Source organism: Canis aureus, chromosome 2 (assembly GCF_053574225.1).
Source record: "Canis aureus isolate CA01 chromosome 2, VMU_Caureus_v.1.0, whole genome shotgun sequence".
NCBI lineage: Eukaryota > Metazoa > Chordata > Mammalia > Carnivora > Canidae > Canis > Canis aureus.
The window spans coordinates 26,859,596-26,886,543 of record NC_135612.1 but is presented as its reverse complement, the minus strand read 5'-3'; the positions used below and the strand labels follow the sequence as shown (position 1 = coordinate 26,886,543).

The window sequence follows — 26,948 nt, the reverse complement described above, 5'->3', positions numbered from 1 at the left end:
ATGATTCAATGTCAAGTTTTTAGACTGATGCTTTAAAAAAATTATATAACTGCCTTTGAACTTGTAGCTATAACAATGATTAATCTAGAACTAATAGAGACTATTCATTCTCTTGGCTGCCTCCTCCCTTACCTCTCTGAGAGATATTTTACCTATTTCATGCTTTGTCATCTCTAAAGAAGTTAAGAGTACAAAGAATATATTTTGACTAAAAGCTGGAAAATATATGGAGGCCAAGGCGAGATTAAATGAACCAAGGGATTCTCTAAGATGTCAGGGCAGCTGCAGTGACTAAGTTGGAGGAGACTGTGTAGGGGCAGAATTAAGAAACAGATTTGAACTCAGGGAGAAGATAGTCTAGTTAATAAAGTCTAGATATGACTGAAATAGACTCAAAGTGGTTTTAGTAATTGAGGATGCTGAAGTCAAGAATGAGAGGAGTCAGGGTACTACGGAAAACAGTGACTTAAGAATTGACATATGAGAACTGGAAGAGACATCCTAGAAGGTGGCGGGTTTATAGCAAAATCATTTAGAAGGTGGTATAAATGTTTGGTGTGGACTTCAAATAAATGGGGTAAACATTTTGTGTAGACTGTGGAACAATGGCTTGAAATGGTGCAAGGACTTCAGGTAAGGACTACTTCTTTGCCCTTTTGTTGTGTGTCTGAAAAAGGAAAATAAAGGATTTGTTTCAGATTTTAAAGATTTTTAAAAATAAATTTATTCATGAGAGACACAGAAAGAGAGAGAGAGAGATAGGTAGAGACACAGGCAGAGGGAGAAGCAGGCTATGCAAGAAGCCTGATGTGGGACTCGATCCCGGGACCCTAGGATCACGACCTGAGCTGAAAGCAGATGCTCAACCGCTGAGCCATCCAGGCATCCCTGGTTCAGATTTTAGTCATTATAAGGACATGGAGAAAATGCTTCTGCAAAATGTTGCTACTTAGCAGTTTAGAAATAAGTTTCACAGGAAATCTTTGATCCAAGACAAATAGAAAAAAATAAGCAAAAAGTTGAGCTAATGTTTGAGTTCATTAGCTCATTGTCCTGTGTGAAAGCACCTATCCTAGAAACTAACATAGTAAACAGAATAGCAAGCATTTAATACCGTGACTTATTTCATTGCTAAATTTCCTTCCTATACTTATCTCAAGTTAACAGAGATTACATTTCCTGACAAGAGAAAAGTTATATGGTTGTATACAGTCGGGAAACAGGTGGACATGCTTGATACCTTGTTTCAAACTTAAGTCTTTTTTTTTTTTTTTTTTAAGATTTTATTTATTTATTCATGAGACACAGACACAGGCAGAAAGGAGAAGCAGGCATCCTGCAGGGAGCCCAACGTGGGATTCGATCCCAGGACTCCAGGATCACATGCTCTGAGCCGAAGGCAGACGCTCAACCGCTGGATGAGCCACCCAGGCATCCCTAAACTCAAGAGTCTTGAATTCTCTCAGAGAGTTGGCAGGATTAAGAAAAGATAACGCACAGAGCAGGCACTCCAGTGATATTTCCAACCTTCTCCTCTTTTTCTTTTAAAGATTCTTTTTATTTTAGAGAGAGAATGAGCAGGTGTAGGTGGGGAGGAGCAGACTCCCCACTATGCAGGGAGCCTAACGGGCTTGATCCCAGGACTCTGGGCACACGATCTAAGCCAAAGGCAGATGCTTGAGCCACCCCTGTGCCCCTCCATCTTTCTCCTTAAAAGCCCTATTCAAAAGAGGGTGCTTTTTACTTGATGGATAGTTGTAGTACAAATAAAATATCTAGTATTTATTCACTTGCTCTCCCCAATAGTGGGATCAGACAGGGCTTTACATACATCGTACCACTTAACGTCACCAGCAGTCCTGTGTCTGTACTTTTTATTCCTGTTTATAGATATGGAGGCTGAGGGGTAAATAGCCGGTGGTGACAGAGCTAGGAAATGGTGGACCTGGGATCTGAACTCCAGCAGGGTGATGTTGGAGTCTGAGTTGCAACTTCCTACATAGACAATAGATTCTCAACTGGTCCTCATGGGCTATAAAGGTGTCATATTCTAGTCCCCTCAGACCTCAGGATGGTGTGGTCTAATGTAAATGAGCTGTAAGACCGGTGTCCTCTGGCCTTGAGCAGTCTCATTTGATTACCTCATGGTACCACATAAATATTATCCTTTTCCACTATGCCTGATGTGAAAAATGATGATGGGACAGATGAAATTCTGGGTCAATTTCCCTAGAGACTATTGGGAAAGCTTACTAAAAAAAAAAAAAAATAAACCCTAGACTAGAATTACATCTTAACCAAAATTCAAAATAAATGTTCAATTTAAGACCTTTCCAAACTCAGTCTTTAAAATGGGACTTCCAACTATTTAAAATTGGTTCAAGTATGCTCCATAGTCATAACTGATTCTATGCAGCCTCTAAAAGTATTTACAGATATTAATCTTTCGGGGTGCCTGGGTGGCTCAGTCAGTTAAGCAATCTGCCTTCAGCTCAGGTTATGATCCAGAGGTCCTGGGATTGGAGCTCTGTGCTGAGCTCCCTGCTCAGCAGGGAGCCTGCTTCTCCATGTCCTTGTGTCCCTCACCCATGCCCTGTGCTCGTTCGCTCAAATAAATAAAATCTTAAAAAAGTAATCTTTTAATATATAAAATGGGGGAAAAAGGCAGGTTACAAAACAGGATGATCCTATTTTTGTAAATCACCTATTGACCATTCATTTTGTGAAAATTTCTGAAGCCCTGCTTTGCTAGGGGATATGCTAAATGGTGGGAACAGAGATAAAAAGAAAAGCACTCCCTGTACCAATGGTAGGTAGAAAATTTCTTAGCAGTGGCAATAATGTAAAAAGGACATGCAATGGGGATATGTGGAGGATGCTAGATGGGCAGAGGTGATGCATCTTCTGGGTGTGGTGATGAATACTCCTTGGAGAAAGATCCCTTAGCAGAGAGTATCAAAGGAGATAAGAACATGTGCAAAACATAGAAGTGACAGATGATCATAGATATTACCGAGGTTTGTACTTAAGTCACTGAAGTTATTTAACACAAAGCTCCAAGAAAGTTGAAGGCAGAAATAATCTGTGGTGTGGGATGCCTAGGCGGCTCAGTGGTTGAGAGCCTGCCTTTAGCTCAGGGCCTGATCCTGGATTCTGGGGATCGGGTCCCGCATCAGGCTCCTTGCATGGAGCCTGCTTCTCCTCTTTCTGTGTCTCTGCCTCTCTTTCTGTGTCTGTCATGAATATATAAATAAATAAAATCTAAAAAAAAAAAAAAAAAAAAATTAATCCATGGTGAGATTTTTATTTTTTTTAAAGATTTTATTTATTTATTCTTGAGAGACACAGAGAGCAGGGAGCCCGACGTGGGACTCAATCCCGGGTCTCCAGGATCACAACCTGGGCCAAAGGCAGGCACCAAACTGCTGGGCCACCCAGGTGTCCCTGTGTGAGATTTAAAATTGTAAATGGTAGGACAGCAGAGCAAGGTCTTGACAACAGGAGAAACTGGGAGTCTAGAATAAAATGGTGGGGCAAGGGGAAGGTTCTGATTATGAGAGGAGGGGATTTTTGTCTCAAGATTGAGGGAAGAGCAAAGTGGTATGTTAGAGTAACAAAGAAATCACAAGCCTGTTCATTGTGCTGCTATTAATGTATTTTCTGTAAGATATAAAGTAAGGTAACTTTGCTGAAATAGCAAAGGTTGGGAGTAGCAGCTGATATTGAGAGTGTACTGTGTGCCAGAAATTTAATACATAAAATTTCAATTAATCTTCAAAATCGCCCTAAGAAGTTCTATTAATCCCACTTAGTAGATAAGGAAATTGAGGTTCAGCAAGGCTTAAAGTTAATAAAACCCAAGGCCACAACCTTTTTTTTTTTTTTTTTTTTTTTCCAAGGCCACAACCTTAATAGGCACCAGAGCAGGTATTAGAAGCCAGGTCAGTAAGTTTTTGCTATACTAAGTGTGTGAGTGGTGGGGAGAGAAGAGAGAAAGCTTCAGTTATTGTGGAGAATAGTGAGACCATAAAAAATCATACTATGAAATATCAGATAACTTTTATGGGCTGGAGACAATTTAAAACATATTTTTAAAAGTATTTATTTGTTTATTTATGTGAGAGAGAGAGAGAGAGAGAGAGAGAGAGAGAGAGAGAGAGGGAGGGGCAGGCAGAGACCCAGGCAGAGGGAGAAGCAGGCTTCATGCAGGGAGCCTGATGTGGGACTCAATCCTGGGTCTCCAGGATCACACCCTGGGCTGAAGGTGGCGCTAAACCACTGAGCCACCCGGCTGCTCAACAATTTATAACATCTTATATCATGGAGACAATTCTGGATTTTTTTTTTTTTTAAAGATTTTATTTATTTATTCATGAGAGACACAGAGAGAGAGAGGCAGAGACACAGGCAGAGGGAGAAGCAGGCTCCATGCAGGGAGCCCGACGTGGGACTCGATTTTGGGACTCCAGGATCACACCCTGGGCTGAAGGCGGTGCTAAACCGCTGAGCCACCGGGGCTGCCCCAATTCTGGATTTCTTAAAGATGCTATCAAAGCTAGAGCATTATGGCAAAATTTATTTAATTTTTCGTTCCAAAGCCTTAAAAATATTTTATTGATATAAATCATATACCATATAATTTACCCTTTTAATATGCAGAATTTGGAAACATTTTTAGTATAGTCAGAGTTGTAAAACCATCACCACTACCTACTTTTAGAACAGAAAGAAAAGAAACTCCGTATCCATTAGCAGTCATTCCTCACTCTCATCCCCTCCCAGGAAATAATCTACTTTATCTAAGAATTTGTTCATTCCAGAAATTTCACATATATGGAATTATGTGGCCTTTTACTTCTGGCTTTTTTCACTTGGCATACTGTTTTTCAAACTTTATCCATGTTGTAGCATACATCAGTTCTTCATTTTATTGTGGAATTGATGTAGGAACAAGTTAGGGGCAAGGCCCGAGAGTCAGGCTCCTACGCATCCCAAGAAAACAGATAAGACAGTAAAAACCGACAAAATAAACCTTGCTCTTTAGCTCCAAGATGTTAGGGAGTATTTCCCTTTAATGGCTACTTAGGAATCACAGAAATCGCACATGTAGAAATATGGAGGGGATACTAACCAGAGAGAAGGAAACCCCTGGTTTGGGCTCTTATTTATAAAAAAAATATCTTATTATGATAGTTACAAGTCCACCATGTTTCTTCTAAAAATCCACTCTGATATTGATAAGAAATTTACCAAGTTCCCTGGTCAGCTTCCTATAAAAGACCATAAAAGCCCTCAGTGGCAACCCTGCCTGGACCCCTCTCACTTTTGACAGCTTTCTCTGTATCTCTGCTTAATAAACTTCTATCGCTTTGCTCACTCTCTGTTGTCCACGAGATTCATTCTTCGACTCCATGAGACAAGAACCAAGCTCTCGCGTATCAGAATAATATTCCACTGCGTGGATATATGCTACTTTGTTTATCCATTCATCAGTTAATGGACATTTGGGATGCTTCTATTTTTTGGCTATTATGTATGATGCTTTTTGTTTTCGTGTGGTCATGTTTTCATTTTTCCTTCATTTCATAAACCAAGGAGTGGAATTACTGGATATAACTCTATGTTTAACATTTTGAGAAAATGCCAATCTGTTTTCCAAATGTGGCTGCATATTTCTTTTAAAGCCACAACTTGATTGCCTAGTTTTGGAAAAACATTTTTTTTCCCTAGAGTTTAAGGAAATAGTTACCCAAAATAATTAGTATTTAGCAGCAAATTTTGGAATTACCTTGAGGATTCAGTTTCTTCTTACATTGGAAAGTGGTGGTGAAAAATTGAGTATTTCCAAAAGTTTACACAAGCAATAATGATTACATGAGTAAATCTAGCACGGTCTGGCACACAGTAGGTGCTCAGGTTATGGGTGATCCTCAGGAGGGAACCAGAACCTGGGACAAAAAAAACCTCTAAGATGTTTTTGTAACTGGTATCCTTATTTCCCTAGAATACTTGATAATAAAGACTTTTGAAATTTTCTCTCCACTTTAAAAAAACAAGTGAGGGGCAGCCCTGGTGGTGCAGCGGTTTAGTGCCGCCTAAAGCCCAGGGCGTGATCCTGGAGACCCTGGATCGAGTCCCGCGTCGGGCTTTCTGCATGGAGCCTCCTTCTCTCTCTGCCTGTGTCTCTGCCTCTCATTCTCTCTGTCTCTATGAATAAATAAATAAAATCTTTAAAAAAAAAAAACAAAAAACAAAACAAAACAAAACAAAAAAAAACCAAGTGAGGGACACCTGGATGGCTCAGTGGTTGAGCATCTGCCTTTGGCTCAGGTTGTGATCCTGGAATCTGGGACTGAGTCCCAAATCAGGCTCCTTGCAGAAGCCTGCTCCTCCCTCAGCCCGTGTCTTTGCCTCTCTCTCTGTCTCTCATGAATGAATAAATAAAATCTTTAAAAAAAAAAGTGAAATACAGCAAATGTTATATACAAATATATAAGAAAAAAACCAAACCCAATTATATACACAAGGGAGTCATAAAGAAGAAATTAGACTCATCATTTGAGGAGATTTGCTGGCTCAAATGAGTATGTTCCCCACTGAGATTTCGTTTGTTTGTTTTAGATCAAGTTGGCCATAAATAAACTTGAGTAGTATTCAAGAATATGTTACTAAAGAGTCTCTGGGAACGGCAATACAGCCTGTGAATTTGGATTCTACCAAGAAAAGAGAAAATCAGAATATCCTAGCAACCAAAAGAAAGAGAACAGTATGAAGATGGAGGCAGATGGCAAGATGCACATCAACATATTTCTCATCACCCAAAAGCAACTGATGCAAATATTCTGGTATACTTTCATGTTTTTACCTATGCCATTCTAGAAGATTTAGGAGAAAATCTGTATACGCCTGAACCTCCTTAGCCTACAGTGTGTAATGTTTTTTCCTTCCCACGATGTGGTGGTCTTTGATGTGTTCACCTGGTTGGGCTATAGTCCTTATCTATTCAGACACTAATCTAGGCGTTGCTGTGAAGGTATTTTGTAGATGTGATTAAAGATGATAATAAGATGACTTCAATCTGGTAGGCACAATTTAGTCAGTTCTAAGGCCTTAAGAACAGATCTGAGGCTTCCCTCAAGATGAAATTCCACCTGTAAACAGCAGTTTCAGCTCCTAATGGAAAGTTCCAGCATGCCCTCCCTTCCTGATGGCCTGGCCCACAGAGTTTTGGACTTGCTTAGCCAGCACAGACAAATGTGTAAGCTAATTCTTGCAATAAAGTCCCCAGGGCATTTCCAAGCACCAGTAACTATCTACTCCAATGTTAGACTAGAGGATAGGAAAATTCCTAGCTGAGGCCAAGTGGAGACACTCTTTTCTCTCCAGGATCCCTAGGTTGGTTTCAATACTTTCAAATTTTTTACCTGTAGACACTGGGTAAAGAAGACAAGTATAAATTATTATTTGGGGGACGCCTGGGTAGCTCAGCGATTAAAGCGTCTGCCTTCGGCTCAGGGCATGATCCTGGTGTCCCAGGATCGAATCCCACATCGGGCTCCCTGCAGGGAGCCTGCTTCTCCCCTTGTGTCTCTGCCTCTCTCTGTCTCTCTCATGAATAAATAAAATCTTTTAAAAAAATAAGTATTATTTGGGTGTTGTGGTAAACTAGGACACAAGATCACGACTGATTTTTAGCCCATCCTAAAATTTTTATCTTATTATATTGAGGACAGGATTCAGAAAGGGAATAAACACTCAATCGTAGCAAATCCCAAAACATACCTGAAACTAGAAAAAAGTTACTAACTATATGGTATAAATGTTACTTGAACCCACTGAATAACAGTTTAAGAAAACTGGCAAATCAGTTACCACAGTGAGATTTAACACAGTAACTTTCACAGTGGTGGAATCAATCCCTTAAGCAGAGTAAATTATTTTTTTTATTTTTAAATTTTTATTAAAGATTTTATTTATTTATTCATGAGAGAGGGGCACAGGCAGAGGGAGAAGCAGGCTCCATGCAGGGAGCCCAATGTGGGACTCGATCCGGGGACTCCAGGATTATGCCCTGGACCGAAGGCAGGTGCCAAACCACTGAGACACCCAGGGATCCCTGAGTACATTTTTATGTGGGATAAATAACTGCTTATTCATTTTCACTAAATCATCTTTATGATATTAGGCAGCTTGATTAATAATGCTCTACTTATACTATTTTGTCATACACTGACCTCCACCGTAAGAAATGGGACATGATTTTCCTGTGGTGAATTGGTTACAGTACTTACTTGAGGTCTCTGCTGAGAACTATATTAATTCTGTCCTTTAAAGGTCGATTCTTCTCAGGAATAGAGAACCATGTCTTCCTACCCATAATCACCAAATTCTGTTTACCTAGAAAATTATATAAAAAGACTATTTTGGGAGTATACATTTATATTTTCATATGCGCGCGCGCGCGCACACACACACACACACACGATGGTCATAGTGACATCTAGTGGATCTGCATTAAAAATTAAAATTTAAAAAAGGTTTACCAAAATTTATATTTATCACCCATTTCCTGAATATAGTAACTATTTTTCCCTATGGTGTTATCCAGTTCATATCCAGTATTAAATCTTAACCTACTGCAATCATGTAAAAACAGTGAAGAGCCAAGATTCTGGGGCAAAGTGCTCAAGTTCAATGAATTTGGTTACCTACTAAACAAGTCATGTTAATCTTCTGTGTCTTACTTTCCTTTTTCATAAAACAGATAAGAGTAGTTCCTACATCTACGGTTATTGTGGGTATTGAAAACTTAGAACATCTAATAATACCTGTTAAACTGTTTGATATGATAGTATTATTCCTATTTGTATACTTTGTAGGTTTATATTAATAGTCATACTTTTAAAGAAACTATACACATAGATTTTATTTTTGGCTTAGTTACTTAGGGAAAAAATCTTGGAAGTGAGATATCTGGGTCAAAGGAATATATACATTTCTCTAAATCTTGCTATGTTCTGACAGGCTATCAAAAGAAGTGCATGTCTCTGTTTTAAAGAATCACCATTAGCTTGATTTTATTTATTTATTTATTTAATTTTTAAAAAAAAATTTTTTTATTTATTTATGATAGGCACAGTGAGAGAGACAGGCAGAGACACAGGCAGAGGAAGAAGCAGGCTCCATGCACCGGGAGCCTGACGTGGAATTCGATCCCGGGTCTCCAGGATCGCGCCCTGGGCTAAAGGCAGGCGCTAAACCGCTGCGCCACCCAGGGATCCCAGCTTGATTTTATTTAAATAAAAAAACTATATGTGGGATGCCTGGGTGGCTCAGTGGTTTACGGCTGCCTTCCAGCCAGGGCATGACCCTGGGGTCCCACACTCGGCGCCCTGCATGGAGCCTGCTTCTTCCTCTGCCTGTGTGTCTGCCTCTCTCTCTCTGTGTCTCTCATGAATAAAATCTTAAAAAAAAAAAACTATTTGTATTTGCAAAATAATGCTTAGTAAGACTAAGCATTTTTCTATATTTTGCTTTGTAACTTATAACCAAATATTACCTCCAAAAAAAAAAAAAAAAAAAAACACAAATATTACCTCCAAATGTTAAGAAAATTTTTTTCCTCTAAGAATTAAAACTCCAGTAATTCATGGTGCCCCCAATTCAGTAGGCATTACATTTTCAAAGACAGAGCTTTGGGTGTCAATAAGGAGATATCAATTATCAAAAACAACAGAGCTATTAGGTGAAGAATTCCTAGAGAAACAAACGGTATAGACGTGGCCTAACAACTAAGGTGGAAATGATAAAAATGAAGAGCATAGGTAGACACTGGGGGAAAAAAAAGAAAGAAAAAGAAAAAAAAAAAGCCAACACACCCTTGTTACCCTTTTATCCATTCATCTAAGAAATCGTTTACTGAAAACTGGCAAAAACAAAACAAAACAAAACAAAACAAAAAAACCCACACAGAAAGGCCAGGCATTTGATGCTTTTCCCATTACTAGACCATATTTTGGATTCTAGAGAGTGGTTCATGTCAATTCTGTAAGTTTTGAACCCTTCCTCTCTTGTCTCTACCAGGGACCCAAGTGCCAGGCCCAAGGACCTGTATCTGTCCTGCTAAAGTTATGCTCCATCAACTCCTATCTGACTCATTATTTCCCTTTTACTCTGCTTTTCCTTCCGCGACCAAATACCTGTCTCTGAGGTTTTAACCAGGTATCCCACCACTACAGTCATTGCCTTGGTTGTCCTCTTCTCTCCAGGGGCTCCATCCATCCGTTTCCCTGTACTTTAAGTTACCCTGGATATCCCGCAAAATCCTCAGACCTCTTAATTATCATCAGAAGAATTGCAGGGCAGCCCGGGTGGCTCAGCGGTTTAGCGCCCGCCTTCAGCCCAGGGCCTGATCCCGGGACCCAGGATCGAGTCCCACGTCGGGCTCCCTGCATGGCGCCTGCTTCTCCCTCTGCCTGTGTCTCTGCCTCTCTCTCTCTCTCTCTCTGTGTCTCATGAATAGAAAACAAACAAAAAAAAGAACTGCAAACTATTGTCCGCTCCTCGACTGTCCCTGTGCCCACGGATTATGGAGCGGTCACTGCGCCGAGGACGGCCCCTTCCTGCGCCCCGCCGTCCTCAGCGTCACACGGAGGGTCCCGGGGGCGCTGCGGCGCTCGTGGGGTGGTGGGTCTTGCTCCTGCGGGCCCGGGTCCAAGGCCGCGCTCGGCTCGCCCACGCCTGCCCGGCTGCTGACCCCGCCCGGGCCCTCCGCTGCACACCTGCCCACGTAATATCTCAAAACTACTTTTTTTTTTTTTTTTAAACTTTAGAGTGTGACAAATCTTGGGAACTGCAACTCCGTGGGAAGACCAGAGGCCCCGGGTTAACACGGGCGGCCTTTCAGGTCAGTCGAATGTGCCCTGGCACATGGTCCCCGGGCCTCAACCACCTGGAAGTCCCACGTTACCTTCCACGGAGGAGTTCGTGGTCATTCTTTGGAAATACTTGAATTCATTCCTGCAAGTCAAACAGCGTTACTCAGACCATCGTCCCGCGGGCGACAGACGGACAGACCGACCGACAGAGCCGTGGGAGGGAGCGCGGGCCCGCGGGAGGAGGCCTCGCGGGGCAGCAGGGGCGCGGCGCCCTCCCCCCCGCCCGGCCGCCCCGGCCGTCCCGGCCCCGCGGCTACCTGAGCGGGGGCCAGGGCAGGTCCCCGTTCCTGCCGATGCCCATGTTCTGGGACACGGCGACGATGCAGTTCAGCGTGCGCACCATGGCGGCGGCGGACACCAAGCAGCCGCTGCCCGCGCCGCGCCCCCGCCCGCCCCGCTCGGCGCGAAGCCGCGACGCCCCGCCCCCCGCGTCCGGTCCGCGCAGACGAGGCCCCGCCCCGCGCCCCCGCGCCCCCGCGCCCCCGCGCACGGCAGGGTCGCAGCGTGCTCGCGCCCGCGGACGGCGGGGAGCTCCGGCCGCGGGCTCGCGCTCCCGGCTCGGCTCCGGCCTGCCCCGGGCGGGCGCTCTGTGTTCCGCCATGTCGGGCCGGAAGCGTGGCCGTGCCGCCGCCGCCGCCAGCCCAGCCCCTGCGAGGCAAGCGGTTCTGAGCAGATTCTTCCGGCCTACGGGAGGCCTGAAACCCGGCTCGTCCGCCACGGCTGCAGCCGACGGGGCCGCCCCCGCCTCTGCCTCTGCAGCGCCCCCAGCGTCCGCTCTCCCGCCTCAGGTGCCGCCGCACGTGGAGGGTCCGGGGATGGGGCGGGGCCAGCAGGGGATGGGGGCGGGACCAGCAGGGGAGATGGGGCGGGGCCAGCGCTTGTGGGCGGGGCTAGGTAGCGGGACGCGAGGGGAAAGCGCGCGAGAATCAGGGAAACGGGCGGGCCTGAGGGGGTCGGGGCGGGGCTCCGGGGGGAGGAGGCAGGAGGCGGGAGGCGCCGGGCCGGCCCGCGGGGGGCGGTGCAGCCGCTGTAGTTTCCCTTGCCGCCGTGTGCGTGGGGCCGGGGCCGCGCGGCTTCTTCAGCACCTCGGGTTTCCTGACTTCGTTCTAACGAGAGTAGGGGATTGTGGGCAAACGATGCATCTTTTAACCTCTAGTCTACCTCTCGGCACCTTTAAGAAAAATGTGGATTGGAGGTTGAAAGGGAGCTTCGCCTACCTCCTTTATATATGCTTTGCACGTACAATTGTGTCCAAGCCTCCAGTTTTCAGCATGCCGCAGCGGTGCTCCGTATTTCTAGCGACCGGGTAAAGGCAGTCGCGGTTCCTCAGTGACGTGGCTTCTTGCACGGAGACCGCGAGGTCCGCTGCGCGGTTCGGGTGGGCTGAGTTCAAGGTGCTGCACAGGTGCGTGGCCCGTCCTTGGATGCTCTGTTGCCTGCCTCCCTTCCGACGACTGAAGTAGTTCTGCTTCGACCCCTGCCCCCAGGGAGGGGGGAAGAGTGAGCGCTCACTGCGGGTCCCTGGTACAGTGTTTTAGGAACGGAGGACGTGGAAAGGATTGCAGACTGCTCCTGGCCACCGGATGACAGTTTAGCTACTTCAAAGGCTTTTTTTTTTCTTTTTTTTTAAGATTTTATTATTCATGAGAGAGACACAGAGGCAGGGGGAGAAGCAGGCTCCACGCAAGGATCCGGATGCGGGACTCTATCCCAGGACCCTGGGGTCACGACCTGGGCCCAAGGCAGGCACCAAACCGCTGAGCCATCCGGGCTGCCCTGTTTGTTTAAAGATTTTGTTTAATCATGAGAGATGCAGAGAGAGGCAGAGACACAGGCAGAGGGAGAAGCAGGCTCCATGCACCGGGAGCCCGACGTGGGATTTCATCCCGGGTCTCCAGGATCGCGCCCTGGGCCAAAGGCAGGCGCCAAACCGCTGCGCCACCCAGGGATCCCCTTGAACCCAGGGATCCCCTCGATCCCGGGTTCTGGAGGTCACGACCTGGGCCTAAGCCAGATGCTAAACCGCTGAGCTACCCAGGGACCCCCAAAGTCTTCAAAGTCTTGTTCCCTTCATTTGTATTTCTTCCATACAGTGATTTCTCTTCTATTTTTGATTTTTGATGATAGTCTACATTTTCATGAATACACAAGATTTTATTTTACATCTGCTATTTAGAGGGTATCTTGTGAAGGTCTTAATTTTTGACAGGTTTCGTGCAGGTGTATAGTTTCTAACCTGTGGTATCTTCCGTGATGAACATAAGCCACGGGTCAAGGTGAAACAGTTAAATTACAACTAATATTTCAAAAGTGGTAGTTATGTATCCAATTTCACCTTTCCTAAATGGATGTATGTATGTTTTGATGCATATTTTTTTAAATGATTTTTTTGAGCAACTACTATATTCTTTTTTTTTTTTTTTTTTTTATTTATGATAGTCACAGAGAGAGAGAGAGACAGAGACACAGGCAGAGGGAGAAGCAGGCTCCATGCACCGGGAGCCTGATGTGGGATTCGATCCTGGGTCTCCAGGATCGCGCCCTGGGCCAAAGGCAGGCGCCAAACCGCTGCGCCACCTAGGGATCCCTGATGCATATTTTTTAAAGGTATTTTATTTAGCATAGGTAAGCAGGGTGACTCACGTTTTATAATTGGAGATAGATGAAGGCTGATAAAGTAAAGAAAGGTATCAGCCTTTGTTCTGTTAGCAGGGTTTGAAGTGCTGGAGCTCATGGCCTCCAGTCTCTACGTTGTCTTTCTTGATGGTAAGGAGAGTTCTGAAACTACATGATTCCATGAAGAGGAGATGGCAAGGACCTTGTTATTCAGAAGTAAGGTTTAAGTTGTTGCACGTACATCAAGTTTTGAGATAAGAGATAACACATCATTTTCTAATTTAGGTTGCAGAAGTTGGCAGCAGTAAAAAGAGACCACTGGAGAGTGATGGGACTGTTCAAAAGAAAGCGAAGAAAGTCCAAGGAAAGGAAGGAAGAAGTGATTTAGTAATATCTGGGAACTCTGGTGAGTCCTAGGATGATGATTCTTCATTCTGAGTAGTCATGGCACTGATAACGTATTCTCCAGAGAGCAGAGGAGGTCATTGGAGAGATGGGCCATTTTTTCCTTTATGGAGAAAAGTCTCCATTGTGCTTACGTAGAGTGGCCCCTTCATAAATAGTGGTGTGAGTAGGAGGTTGGGGGAATGGAAGGAGAGCTGGAGTTGTGCAGTTTGGCTCTAGTTCTCCCCATTTTCTCTTTTATTCCTCTTAGCTAATTTTTGTCCTGATTATAAAAGTAATCTTATAAACATTTCAAGCAATACATAAATGTAGAAGGTAGACAATGAGAGACTCCACAATCCTTCCCTTTTAGGGAGGACTACTGGTCATTTTAGGGGGGTTACTGAATATTTTTCCAGGTTTCTCTATACACATCTATATGTACACACAAAGACTCACAAATTACATAATAATAATATAGTTGACCCTTGAATACAATGAGAGTGAGGGACACTGACAACCTGCACAGTTGAAATTCCATGTAGAACTTTTTGCCTCACCCAAAACCCAACTACTAATAGCCTATTGTTGACAAGAAACCATACTGGTAACATAAACAGCTGATTAACATATATTCTTATGTTACATATATTATATACTGTATTTTTTACAACAAAGTAAGCTATAGGATAGAAAATGTTAACAAAATCATAAGAGAAAATACATTTACTGTGGTGTACTCTATTAATTGAAAAAAATCCCCATGTAAATGGATCCTTGTAGTTTATTTATTTTTTAAAGGTTTTATTTATTTATTCATGAGAGACACAGGCAGAGGGAGAAGCAGGCTCCCTGCAGGGAGCCCAATGTGGGACTCGATTCTGGGACCCTGGGATCATGCCCTGAGCCGAAGGCAGACGCTCAACCACTGAGCCACCCAGGTGTCCCAGGATCCTTGTAGTTTAAACCATATTGTTTAAGGGTCAGCTGTATTGTATAAATTGTATTATACCATATATTCTAATGCAACTGTATCCCTTGACTGTTTTCCTATTTTTTTCATGTCTAGTAAGTAATTCTTTGGATCATAGATATGTTGAATTCTGTGTTATGTGTTGGGTTTTATGTTGCTTAAAAGAATATTGAATATGCATATTTTTTTTATATTTAAACCTCTTTTCACATGAGAATTGTACCTTGTCTCCTGCTCATCTTGTATCTGGAATAATGTATGTTTGAATCTCTTTCAAATTACTCTCCCCTTTTCAAAATGTATACTTGAGTCAATCTTCAAAAAATACATAATTAAATATAAATATGAAAAGGTTTAAACTCTTAGGAATAGACAAAACATAATTCTTGCCTTCAGAGTATTTTTTTTTCTTTAATAGGAAAGGTAAGACGTGATAAATGCTGACCCTTTTTTATTATATTTAATAGTGGCTACCTAACAGGATTACCCTAAAGGAAAAAAAATAATGTATTCCGGCATATAGTAGATAGTAGACAGTAAATGATAGTTTTGTTTCTTTTATGGATTGCTTTTTTATGAATAAATGTCAGTTGGCAGACTGTCATAAATGCTATGGAGAAATGTGATGCTATAGGAACATAGACAAAAGATGATTGTAGCCTAGGGGAGTTAGCAGAGAGTTTCATGATAAAGTAGTTTTGAGAGGGATCTTAAAGAATGAGTATGATTTTGATGTGGAAATTGGGGTTAAGGGCATTGCAGGGAGAGAGTTGCATGAGTAAAGCTGTGGAGGCTGGACAGCAGGTGTGTTGGAGCAGGGCGGTGATTGGCCTTCCTTGGCGAGCCCCTGGTATCAGCGTCTCGAGGTCTTTCCCCTTGAGCTGATCAGTTTCTCTGGTCTGGAGTCTTCCCTGCTCTTGGTTGGAGTGGGGAGCTCTGGCTGCCTGTGTTCGGAGAGCTCATGAGGAAGAGGCTGGGTTTTTCAGCCTACAGTAAAACCCTCTTCCCATTATTCCTCTGGCTTAGGCACAGTACTCTGTCTCAGGTGTGCCTGTTTTACCTTTTCCAAAGAAACCTCCAGTTCTCTGCTGAGGTGGAGAAAGCACAGCTGCCCTTGAGCTTGCCATGAGTTAGGGGTCTAGGGATCAACTTGCTTTGAGCCAATCTTCTTTATTTTAGAACCTCCCTTTAGTACATATTGTATTGCTGCCCAGATTCCTGGGCCTTAGGCATTTTGTGTTATAAATGGTATTGGTTTTTGGTTTTCTTCACTAGTGATTTAGGATTTAGCTTTCAGGTGTGCTAAACTGGTTATTCTTCCATTTTTTCCTAGTTTCAGATATTTTATTTGCACCTGTCTCCTCTCTTGTTCTGTCCTTATGTACTTCTCTCTAAAAGAAAAATCCTCCTGTAGTTTGTAATGGGGTTTTAGGACCCAGTGAAATTACTTGTATATTTGAGTATGCTCTATTTACCCTCAACCCAAATGTCTCTTTATTTCCTTACCACATTGTAGTTAGATTCATTGCTTTAGTGAGAAGTTCCCTTTTTAAAAATCCTACACTAGTTATGAATTGACTTTTGAGAACAAAATACTATTGTTTTATTTTCTTCTGATTTGCTAAGAGCCAAAGAAATGTCTGAGGACCAAGACTGTTTTAAAGTCTCTGGAAAAATTGAAACAGTTCTGCTGCGCTTCTGCCCTTGCTCAAAATAGAGTCCAGACAGTGCCTCTTCAGGAGAGATTTGCAGTTTTGCCAAAATGTACTGATTTTGACGATATCACTCATCTACGTGCAAAGAATGTAATTTCTTCTGAAGATTCCAAATCTCATATTAATCAAAAGGTATGTGTTATGTAGGTATATATCCAGTTACTCAAATCACAGGTGCTGAGGTGCCATGAGGTTCACACAAGGCAGTGGTTCCCAAGCTTGGCTAATCATCCGAATTAGCTGTGGGAACTTTCGCATTTTAGTTTATTTTTTAAGTCTGTAGAGATTCTGATTTACTATTTATTAAGGAAGGAAGAATTGGTTTATATTAGAACAAAACAAAAGCCTCCCAGGTGATTCTGATGTACAGCCTGGATTAGGAGCTATTGACTTGGGGAGGATTCTTGATAATTAATACAAGCGCTGTGTTTTATTTTATTCTATTCTATTTTTTTTTTTTAAAGATTTTATTTATTCATGATAGTCACACAGAGAGAGAGAGGCAAAGACACAGGCAGAGGGAGAAGCAGGCTCCATGCAGGGAGCCCAACGTGGGATTCGATTCCGGGTCTCCAGGATCGCGCCCCTGGCCAAAGGCAGGCACCAAACCGCTGTGCCACCCAGGGATCCTAGCGCTGTGTTTTATAATTATGATTAGCCTAGAAGTTCGCAGGCAATGCATTGGGGTTTCGAGGTTTTTTGTTTTTGTTTTTGTTTTTGTTTTTGTTTTTAAAGATTTTATTTATTTATTCATGAGAGACACAGAGAGAGAGGCAGAGACACAGGCAGAGGGAGAAGCAGGCTCCATGCAGGGAACCCGCCGTGGGACTCGATCCCAGGTCTCCAGGATCGCGCCCTGGGCGGAAGGCGGCGCTAAACCGCTGAGCCACCGGGTTGCCCGGGGTTTTGAGGTTTTTAGTTGAACATTTGGTGATATAAAGTAAATTCAAAGGTAAACCAAATGTATATGGCTCTTTCCTTCTGCTATTAGATATTAATGTTTTTTAACATTGCAAAATTGGGGAGTTTAACATCACTAACATCTACATTTTAGAACAATGATTCTTAGCCTAGCTTTAAATTAGAATCACTTGGAAATCAAAAAGTTTTTTATTTTTATTTTTTTAAAAAGTTTGTTTTTTAAAGCTCATTTTATTAATTGGAGAGTTTACCCTAAGGCTTCATGGGAGCTTATTTACTATTACTTTATACATAAAATGACACCTTGGTATTTCTGATTCACAGCACTTTAGAAGTCACCAGTTAGAAGGGACACCTAGAAGTGTAGTACATGGACGTCTTTACAAGAGATAGCTGACTGTTTGATGGCATGGAAGGACACAGATGAATGGTAAAAAGCTACTAAGTGAAATTAAATGGCCAGGGTCCAGGACCATTAATGTGGGAGTCAACAACTCCATAAGTCTTGATAGATTTTGAAATTCCGATTATCCTTCATTGTCAAGATAAAGTTAAATTGAGTTCAGAATTCCGTCTCAGAAAAAAGAGTGTAATATATCTGGGAAATATTTCTACCCAAATGGTGAAGAGAAAAAGTTGCTTAATACTCAAGTGTTCAGATAGACTTGTTAGTATGCTATATGGATAAAATTTTTTTCTGCATGCCTCCTCTCATTCCATATGTGAATAAAATATGAAGTAAGAACTTTTTTTCCTAGGAAATACATTTTTCTTAAGGTATTGATTAACTATTACAATATGTAGTATTGGATTTTACATAAAAGACATGGAGACCAAATAGAGAATCCATCAAAGTTCAAAGTAAATGCATTCTTTTATCTGATACATTGACCTACTTTCCTGTTGCCACACCTCACCATCTCATTTCTGATCTTTGGAGATTTGTTGGGCTACATTATTCGGATAATTTATATCTGTACTTACTATTTCATTTAAGCCAAAAAAATTTTTTTTAAGGTTTAGCAACTGTAAAGTACATGTTGCTGGGCTTTCTCTTGGACCAGGGTTCCCTCCCTTGGCCATAGGGCATTTCTTTTTTTCTTTTCTCTTCCCCTGCTAATCACTAGCCTTTTTTCTTTTTCTTTTCTTTTTCTTCTTTTTTTTTTTTTTAAGATTTATTTATTTGTTTGTGAGGGAAGAGGGAGAGTAAAAGAAAACCCATTGCAGGGCTCCATCCCAGGACCCTGAAATCATGACCTGAGCTAAAATCAGAAGTCATACGCTTAACTGACTGAACCATCCAGGCGACCCTGATCACTAGTCTTTTATTTTTTATTTCATTTTATTTTTTAAAGATTTTATTTATTTATTTATAGACACAGAGAGAGGCAGAGACACAGGCAGAGGGAGAAGCAGACTCCATGCAGGGAGCCCGACGTGGGACTCCGGGGTCTCCAGGATCACACCCCAGGCTGCAGGCGGTGCCAAACCGCTGCGCCACCAGGGCTGCCCGATCACTAGTCTTTTAAAGATTATTATTATTATTTTTGTTAGTAATGTCTACACCCAACATGGGGCTCAAACTCATAACCGCAAGACCAAGAGTTGCATGGTTTTCTGACTGAGCCAGCCCACACCCCTGATCACTAGTCTTTTAGGCCTGAGTTTTAATTCTAAGCACAGCTGATAAATTTTTAGGTGATGGCAGTCACAGTGACAGCTACAAGTTGAATTTATTCTACAAATTTGTCTCATTTTACCTTTTGTATAAGTAAGTCTCAAAAGCAAGGAATTTGCCCTAAGCTCTAAACTGGAAATGATTATGGTTTTCACATATGAAGGTAAGGATAGCAGGCGTATTAATGTTGAAATGTGACCTTGTGCTTTATACTTTCCAAAAGCTCTCTGTCATATCTCTTTACCAAAAAAATCATGCTGCTTTCTTGTAATCAAGATTTATGGAATGTACTATCTTTTAGACTGTGCTTGGAAATTTGAAACATTAAATGCAGCTGTAGCTAACTGATGTCATGCTTATTAAAAATGGTTTTACCTACTGTTAAGAGAGAGACATTTGTGCCTACTCACCTTTTGTGCCTTACACATCTAGGAGTAAAGAAGAAAAAGAAAAATGTTAATTACAATGGATTTAATGAAATAAAATTTAAAAAGAGGTGTATAAAACTTTAAAATGTTTAGGCTTTTAAAATTTGTTTAAATAGCGGTACCTGGATGGCTCAGTCATTTGGGCATTTGCCTTCGGCTCAGGTCGTGATCCCGGGGTCCTGGGACTGAGCCCCACTTTGGGCTCCCTGCTCAGTGGGGAGTCTGCTTCTCCCTCTCCCTCTGCTGCTCCCCCTGCTTGTGCTCTCTGTCAGATAAATAGATAAAATCTTTAAAAAATTTTGCTTAAATATTTACACAGTAGTATAATTTAGCTTTTTTGTTTGTTTTTAGTCATTTACTCTGAAAAAAATTTCAAACCTGCAAAAAAACTTCAATGAGCTATACTGTGTATTCCTGTAAACTTTCACTTAGATTCATCATTTGTTAGGTTTGTGGCGAATTTGCATTCTCTCTCTGAAAACTATTATTATGGTTAATACTTTCTAAACTATAAAACTCTTTTGATTGCCAGGATAAGACGCTTTCTGATCTCAGTCCTTTTGGATCATCATGCACGGGTAATGACGATTTACAGAAAACGCCAGATCCTAAACCATCTAACAAACGGACCAAAAGCATCTACACACCTTTAGAATTACAATACATAGAATTGAAGCAGCAGCAGAAAGATGCAATTTTGTGTGTGGAATGTGGATATAAATATAGATTTTTTGGGGAAGATGCAGAGGTAAGTTATTTTTTCAAACACTGCCTTATATTTTTCTTGTCTACCCTTAAATGTTTTCTGATATTTTTGTTTCATTTTTTGACTTTATGAGAAAGTTAATGTGATTGGTCACTTTTTAAAATGCTGTCATTTAAAGTAAAAACTAAAAATCAACACAGGTGAACTTGGTGGGTGGGAAGGGAGTGAGGAACCCCTTATGGAATGTCCTGCCCTTTCTCCATGATGCTTATCCAGTGCCTTTCATCCATTGCAAGGTGATTGGATGAATCAGATAGAGAATGAGTCAGAATCATGTATTTATATTTCCTGATGAAGACTCAAGCAAGAAAAAACTTTGAGATGGCCCGTTTACTCCTAATTTATCAATTTTGATAGCCTGGAAGGTAGTTACATCTCATTGGAAGAACACATTGACTGCCAGCTGCCCATACAAAGTGTTTGAAGTCTCACAGTCTCTTTGTACGTCAGTTGTCTTGCTGTTAGTCTAAGTTGATTTTGTATTTAGTTTTGAGGTATTTGATGTGGGCCGAAGTTAAGGTTAAAAGTGAATTTGAACAACAACAAAAAAAAAGTGAATTTGAACATTTAGTGGGCAAGTTTAGGGACAGCATTGCTGATGATGTTTTGTTGGAGTCATGTGTGATTGTGATGTTGCACAATTTTAGGTCCATATCCTCAGACATCATCAAAGAGTGATGAGGTAGTACATCTAGCATCGACCTCATGGATAGGAAGTAAAGACTTAGCCAACTTTTTTCTTCCAGCTTGTAAAATACTGTTGTGGTACGAAAACGGTGTTCTTTAGTTCAGCTGGCATCATGTTGTGTTTGATGTTAAGAGGCTAGACTTTGAAACAGCATGTTGGCATTGTGTAGGTAAAGGAGTGAAAGAAAATGCCATTCTCTCACCTTCTCTCCAGGTTGAGTGGTAGGTTTAGCCTTACTATAGTAAAGGCTGGTGTTTTCTGACCCTGTCGTGAGGAACTAATACAGTTCAGGGATGGGTGGGGCAGGAGCGTGAGAATGTTAAAATGAGAGTTCCATGGCTCCAGGGGGCAATAGCTTAGCCATCGAGCTTTCCAGGAGGAGGTGGGTAGTCAGGAGGTGCTGCCTGGTTCACATTCTTGTCATTTATGCGCCGTGCATTAGCTAAGCCGACCAGGGGTTCTCTTCTCACTGCCTCAAAGATGCCCTCTGTCCAAATGCCTTCAGAATTTATGTATGGTAGTATCTCCTGATTTTCAGTTAGGTGTACATGCTTTGTAGCAAACTCTTAAAGTCTCACACTCATAAATGGTCCTTGTGCAGGGAAAGCTCAGCACTTTCAGGTTTTGATAGATCTAGGGGCAGAGAAGACCTGTCATATTTTTCCACGTCTTTTATAATACTGATGATGGCCCTGAGGTTAGGCCATGGGAACTGCCAAAAATATATTAAACCATAGGCTTCTGTATGGGGAAGTCTTTTAAATTTCTTATTGATATACCACACAGAGAAGTGCACAAATCCTAAGTGTATATCTTGATGGATTTTGAGCAAAGTGAGCAAACACCACACAGGGACTCTTGAAAGAGAAATTTGATAACTCTCTTTTTAAATTTTTTAGATTGCAGCCCGGGAGCTCAATATTTATTGCCATTTAGATCACAACTTTATGACAGCAAGCATACCTACTCACAGACTTTTTGTTCATGTACGCCGCCTCGTGGCAAAGGGATATAAGGTCAGTTTTGGCTTTGACTTGCATGAATGGGGGATTGGATTACTTGTTTGATAACGTGGAAGGTCGGAATTGGAATTGGGCATCAGGGAAATGAAAGTATGTCACAGTGATTAGTGTTATATCTTTATGAGTTTTTAGCGTACTAGAATTTTAAGGTAAATTTAAAAAAACCTCTGTGATAGTGTTTTGTAGTGATTTATCCACACTTGCCAGCTCCTTGTGGTGCTTTTACTAAGTCCTACATCTGGACGTTGTGAACAAATTTATTTTACATGTTTCAGAATTAACCTTTTAAAGTCTTCAAATGTATTTCTTTAAACAATTTCCATCACGTATGATATTCAGTATTTATTTTTGTTGAAGGTGGGAGTCGTGAAGCAAACTGAAACTGCAGCATTAAAGGCTGTGGGGGACAACAAAAGTTCACTGTTCTCCCGGAAATTGACTGCTCTTTATACGAAATCTACACTTATTGGAGAAGATATCCTTTTTGGATAGGAATTTTTTCTCTTAAATGTTATGAAGGCTTTGTTTTAAATGACATTTTTATTTAACTGTTCTTTGAATGGGTGCCTTTCTGATGAGATAAAGTGGTCTGGTTACCTTGATATTTGGTTAGTGACTACTGAAGAGGGAAGGATTGTAGTGGCTGGAAACAAGCATTTTCAAATGCAACGGTAAAAGGGGAGTTATCATACTTTAAGAGCAAAGAAAGAGAGCCTGGTGAAAGATGATAGCAGGTCCACAATTGATTTGAGTTGCATCTTCCCTAGATTGGGCAATGGTTAGGTACTTAGGGCCTATATGCTCCTCTGGATCTTTATGAGGTAAGACCTAAAAAAAAAAAAGCTAATTAACTTCAGAATGTGAAAAGAAGACTACAAAGTTAGCACAGTTAATTGCTTATAAAGGATAATAGTGGGCATCCTCATTAATTGTTAGCTTAATAAAAATTTTATTTATTTATTAACTTTTTTTTTTTTTTTAGAAAGTTGAGGGGAGGGGCAGAGAGAATCTTAAATAGACTTCACACTGAGCACGGAGCCGTATGTGGAGCTGGATCTCATGACCCTGAGGTCATGACCTGAGCTGAAACCAAGAGTTGGATGCTTAACTGACTGCACCTCTCAGGCGTCCCAAAAATTTTATTAGTTTTGAAAATAGATTGTAGGTGAAGCTTTCTTGCTTTGATAGAATCCTTGGTGTATACAGTGATTGCCCCCTAATTTTCTGGTCATTCATGAATTAAAATGAATTACTTTTTTAAAAAAATTTTTAAAGATTTTATTTATTTATGAGTGACAGAGAGAGAGAGAGGGGCAGAGACACAGGCAGAGGGAGAAGCAGGGTCCATGCAGGGAGCCTGACATGGGACTCAATACTGGATCTCCAGGATCACACCCTGGGCTGCAGGCGGCGCCAAACCGCTGTGCCACTGGGGCTGCCCTAAAATGAATTACTTGAAACAAAATTATTCTAATAGCAAATTCATAAAATTCTAATTTTTAAAAACCAGGGGTTTCTGGGTGGCTTAGTTAAGCGTCTGACTCTTGATTTAGATTTAGGGCATGATCTCAGGGTTGTGAGAGCTAGTTCTGCATCAGGCTCCACACTGGCTGTGGAGCCTGCTTAAGATTCTCTCTCCATCTGCTCCATCTGCCTCTGCCCCTCCTCACCTCTAAGAAAAAAAATAATAATACAAAAACCCAACTAAATAACTGTATGTGAAGTGGGACAAAGATTCATTTTAAAAATGTTTTCTATGTGATGGAGTCGGGTCTCAGTTAAAAAAAAAAAAAGTAAGGATAAGGTCTTAAGAGATACAGTGTGAAAGCAATTTCTTTTATGGTTTATTACAAACCTACTTATTTAGAGGCCTGCTTAGCTTCTACCCAAATTATGAGGACCATTTTGTTCCAGGAATATCATGAATAGAAACAGCTATTACTCAGAGTAGACCTCAAACCATTAACAGTTCTGTGCTATTCTGAGCTGATCAGGCCATAAGAAACTGGCAATATTATTGCTTCTTTTGCCTGAACTTGAGTTTCTTACTGAAGTCTGCTTCTAAAATGGTACACCTCCCTGCTTCTTTTTGCTGTGGCCCTTACCTGCTGATACCTAAGTTGAGTGTTTTCAGATTGACTTCTGAAAGTGTCCCAAATCAGCATTTATCCCTGAGAATTTAATTAATGGACTCACTATACACACACGCACAGTTTGTTTTCTTTTTTTATGTCTTTAAAATTTTTTCTTGCTCTTTCTGAGAGCTTTAGGCACTTTAAGGGAGGAAAGTAATTTTACTGTTTTAGTGTATTCATGCTTTGACTTGTGGAATTAAACATTTTGGGATTGTTAAGGATTCATGTCTTAGCATTATCTAAGTAAAGAAGATGATTAATATTGAGGCTTTCACAGAGGGTACTCTCCTAAGCCTTTCAGGTAGTGAGAAGATAATAATTGTCCTTATAAACCTCATATCTTAGGGAGGATAAGTCCTGTAACTATGATCAGTGTCAGAAGAATGAATGCTGTATGGAAGATTTTGCAGAGAGCAAAGACATCTGGGAAAATAAACCATTATTTTATAGCAGAAAGCAGTTAATATTAATGGGAATGTAGCATATTATTTTCTTTAATGATTATTACATGTGAATCCTTTAGTCAAGCTGGATGATGCTATAAATGTTGATGAGGTAATGACTGATACTTCTACCAGCTTTCTTCTGTGTATCTGTGAAAATGAGGAAAATGTTAAGGACAAAAAAAAGGGGAACATTTTCATTGGAATCGTGGTAAGTACTTTGTAGGTAAAGACAAATGATAGATATTCATGGTACCTCTGTGAGTTGAGTACTCATGTGTGATTTACAATGAGACTATCTGATGTAGTGTGCCCTCAAATAATTGTACTAGAAAAACATTTTCCTTACAATTTTATATGTTAAATCACTAGTTAAAATTTTCTCTTATGGCTGCTTGGCACTCTGTGCTATGGAGACATCCAGGTACTACTTTCTGTCAATATGTTCTTGGAGTTTAGGGTTTAAGATGGACACAGTGACAGGTGTGGGTATGGGATAAGAAACAGCTAAATAAAACACTAAGCCAACACATGCACAGATAGTGAAGGGTTTAACAAATTTCCTCCAGGGATTTGAAATTAAACACATGATTATGGGATTGTTGTATATAGATTTGGAGGAAAGGGAATAGTTAGGGGGAAATGATACTTGGTGAATACAAAACTCCATATTTAATATTAGGAATACTTACAGCTATTTTTCTGGAGAAATACAATGTGTGAATTATAGTTTTATTGATTTTGCCCTCTAGCAATCTGTGAATAAATTCACCTATTTACAGACCTTTCTGGACTTGCTCAAAACCTTAAACTTTTTAGTACCCTTCAGAATTATTAGACTCCTTAGTTCTGTTGTAGGTGAAGCAAAACTAGGACTCCTTGCCTAAGTAATAAGTAATTCTCTTTGTGTTTTCCAACTTTTGCAGTCAACTGTAATATCAGCAAAAATTCTTACAACCCAGATGTCTCCAGAGTACTTCTTAATACCTTATTCTGGTTGGATAACTCTGTGCTAACTTGATATTTGCTTAGCCAATAAACCTTCGTCTTGGGGAGTTAGCATTACTGTTGAGTGGCTCTAAATGATTTCTTTTTTATCCTTGAGAAGTACTTTTTATCTAGCCACAGGCAGTTGAGTCTATTTACAAATAGTAAGATTATTTGTGTTTAAGCTTTAACATATATAATGTGCTATTTTATATTTACCCAAAACTCAGTCTAAAGAGTAGAGTTAAGGAGTACCTGGCTGGCTCAGTGTTTGAGCATCTGCCTTCGGCTCAGGTTGTGATCCCCAGGTCCTGAGATTTGAGTCCTACCGCAGGCTTCCCACAGGGAGCCTGCTTCTCCCTCTGCCTGTGTCTCTGCCTCTCTCTGTGTGTCTCTCATGAGTAAATAAAATCTCAAAAAAAAAAAAAAAAAAAAAAAAGAGTTGATAGTATACAACTCCTGCTTTGTGCTTAGTGCTTGCTGCCGGTGTTAATCATTGTGTTTGAATTGGTATGTGAGAAAATGAGAAATGATAGTTTGCTTCTCAGGAATTTTCTTGGGTCCTATCCTTGACTTCAGTGACCAGTTTTAGACTGATGACATATAAAGCTCTGAGTCCAGGCTGCACCCCTGTCTTGAGCTCTAGCCTCCTGCATGCAACTTTTTGTTGGGCATGGCACTCAGAATTTGTCCTCACTCCTCAAACTCGGTATGGCTGCAATGGATCTCTTCTTTTTTTACCCTCAATGCTATTTTTTTTTTTTTTTTTAAGATTTTACTTATTCATTCATGAGAGAGAGAGAGACAGAGGCAGAGACACAGGCAGAGGGAGAAGACAGGTTCCATGCTGGGAGCCCGATGTGGGACTCCAGGATCATGCCCTGGGCCAAAGGCAGGTGCTAAACCGCTGAGCCACCCAGGGATCCCCCTTCAATGCTATTCTTGCTGGGTTTTTCCCTGTTGTGATGTCACATGTTCCTCTGTCACTACCTAGGAGTTACCTTTTGGATAACTGGCAGTCTGAAATCAAAGGTTTTAGTGTTGCTAGTACTACAGCGATTAGGCCCTCTACCATTACTCCAGGCAGTGCACTGTTTTATATAGACTAACTTCAGGTTTCTTAGTGTCACATATCACATACTGATAGATGTTGCGGGCCTTGTAATATAGACCATTTCTCTGATTTAAAAAAGGCAAAGGGGAATTTATACTTGACTTCTGTAGCTAACTTCTGTAAATGTTTGGTTTGTAGACT

At 41.3% G+C, this 26,948-nt stretch overlaps 2 protein-coding genes and 1 long non-coding RNA gene across 21 annotated transcripts in view; 1 reads left to right on the top strand and 2 right to left on the bottom strand.

The window, feature by feature from the left end:
* The window catches only part of DHFR (dihydrofolate reductase), a 64,895-nt gene extending 53,545 nt beyond the window's left edge, over positions 1–11,350 (bottom strand). For 11 of the 12 annotated variants that reach the window (XR_013362169.1, XR_013362166.1, XR_013362165.1 and 8 more), the window contains exons 1-3: positions 11,195–11,350; positions 10,970–11,019; positions 8,292–8,397 (exon numbers count right to left, since the gene is read on the bottom strand). Coding sequence is in view for 7 of the 12 variants with exons in the window: in XM_077866711.1 (XP_077722837.1) it covers positions 8,292–8,397; positions 10,970–11,019; positions 11,195–11,280 (242 nt within the window). In the remaining 5 variants the exon portion in view is untranslated. The remainder of the gene's footprint in view (positions 1–8,291; positions 8,398–10,969; positions 11,020–11,194) is intronic. The other variant, XM_077866720.1, reaches the window with a different exon arrangement.
* LOC144294787 (uncharacterized) lies at positions 8,881–10,963 on the bottom strand. Its single transcript, XR_013362170.1, has 2 exons — positions 9,597–10,963; positions 8,881–9,559 (listed from the first exon to the last, which is right to left on the bottom strand). It is a non-coding gene; the product is annotated as an uncharacterized LOC144294787 (long non-coding RNA).
* A 109-nt stretch (positions 11,351–11,459) lies between the features above and the next one.
* MSH3 (mutS homolog 3) overlaps positions 11,460–26,948 on the top strand; it is a 185,272-nt gene continuing 169,783 nt past the window's right edge. For 4 of the 8 annotated variants that reach the window (XR_013362092.1, XR_013362104.1, XR_013362096.1 and 1 more), the window contains exons 1-7: positions 11,462–11,725; positions 13,839–13,959; positions 16,537–16,757; positions 20,185–20,400; positions 22,006–22,122; positions 22,486–22,605; positions 24,774–24,917. Coding sequence is in view for 4 of the 8 variants with exons in the window: in XM_077866538.1 (XP_077722664.1) it covers positions 11,537–11,725; positions 13,839–13,959; positions 16,537–16,757; positions 20,185–20,400; positions 22,006–22,122; positions 22,486–22,605; positions 24,774–24,917 (1,128 nt within the window). In the remaining 4 variants the exon portion in view is untranslated. Of the gene's footprint in view, positions 11,726–13,838; positions 13,960–16,536; positions 16,758–17,875; positions 17,977–20,184; positions 20,401–22,005; positions 22,123–22,485; positions 22,606–24,773; positions 24,918–26,948 lie in introns of those variants that run through there. The other 4 variants (XR_013362106.1, XM_077866524.1, XM_077866521.1 and 1 more) reach the window with 4 other exon arrangements.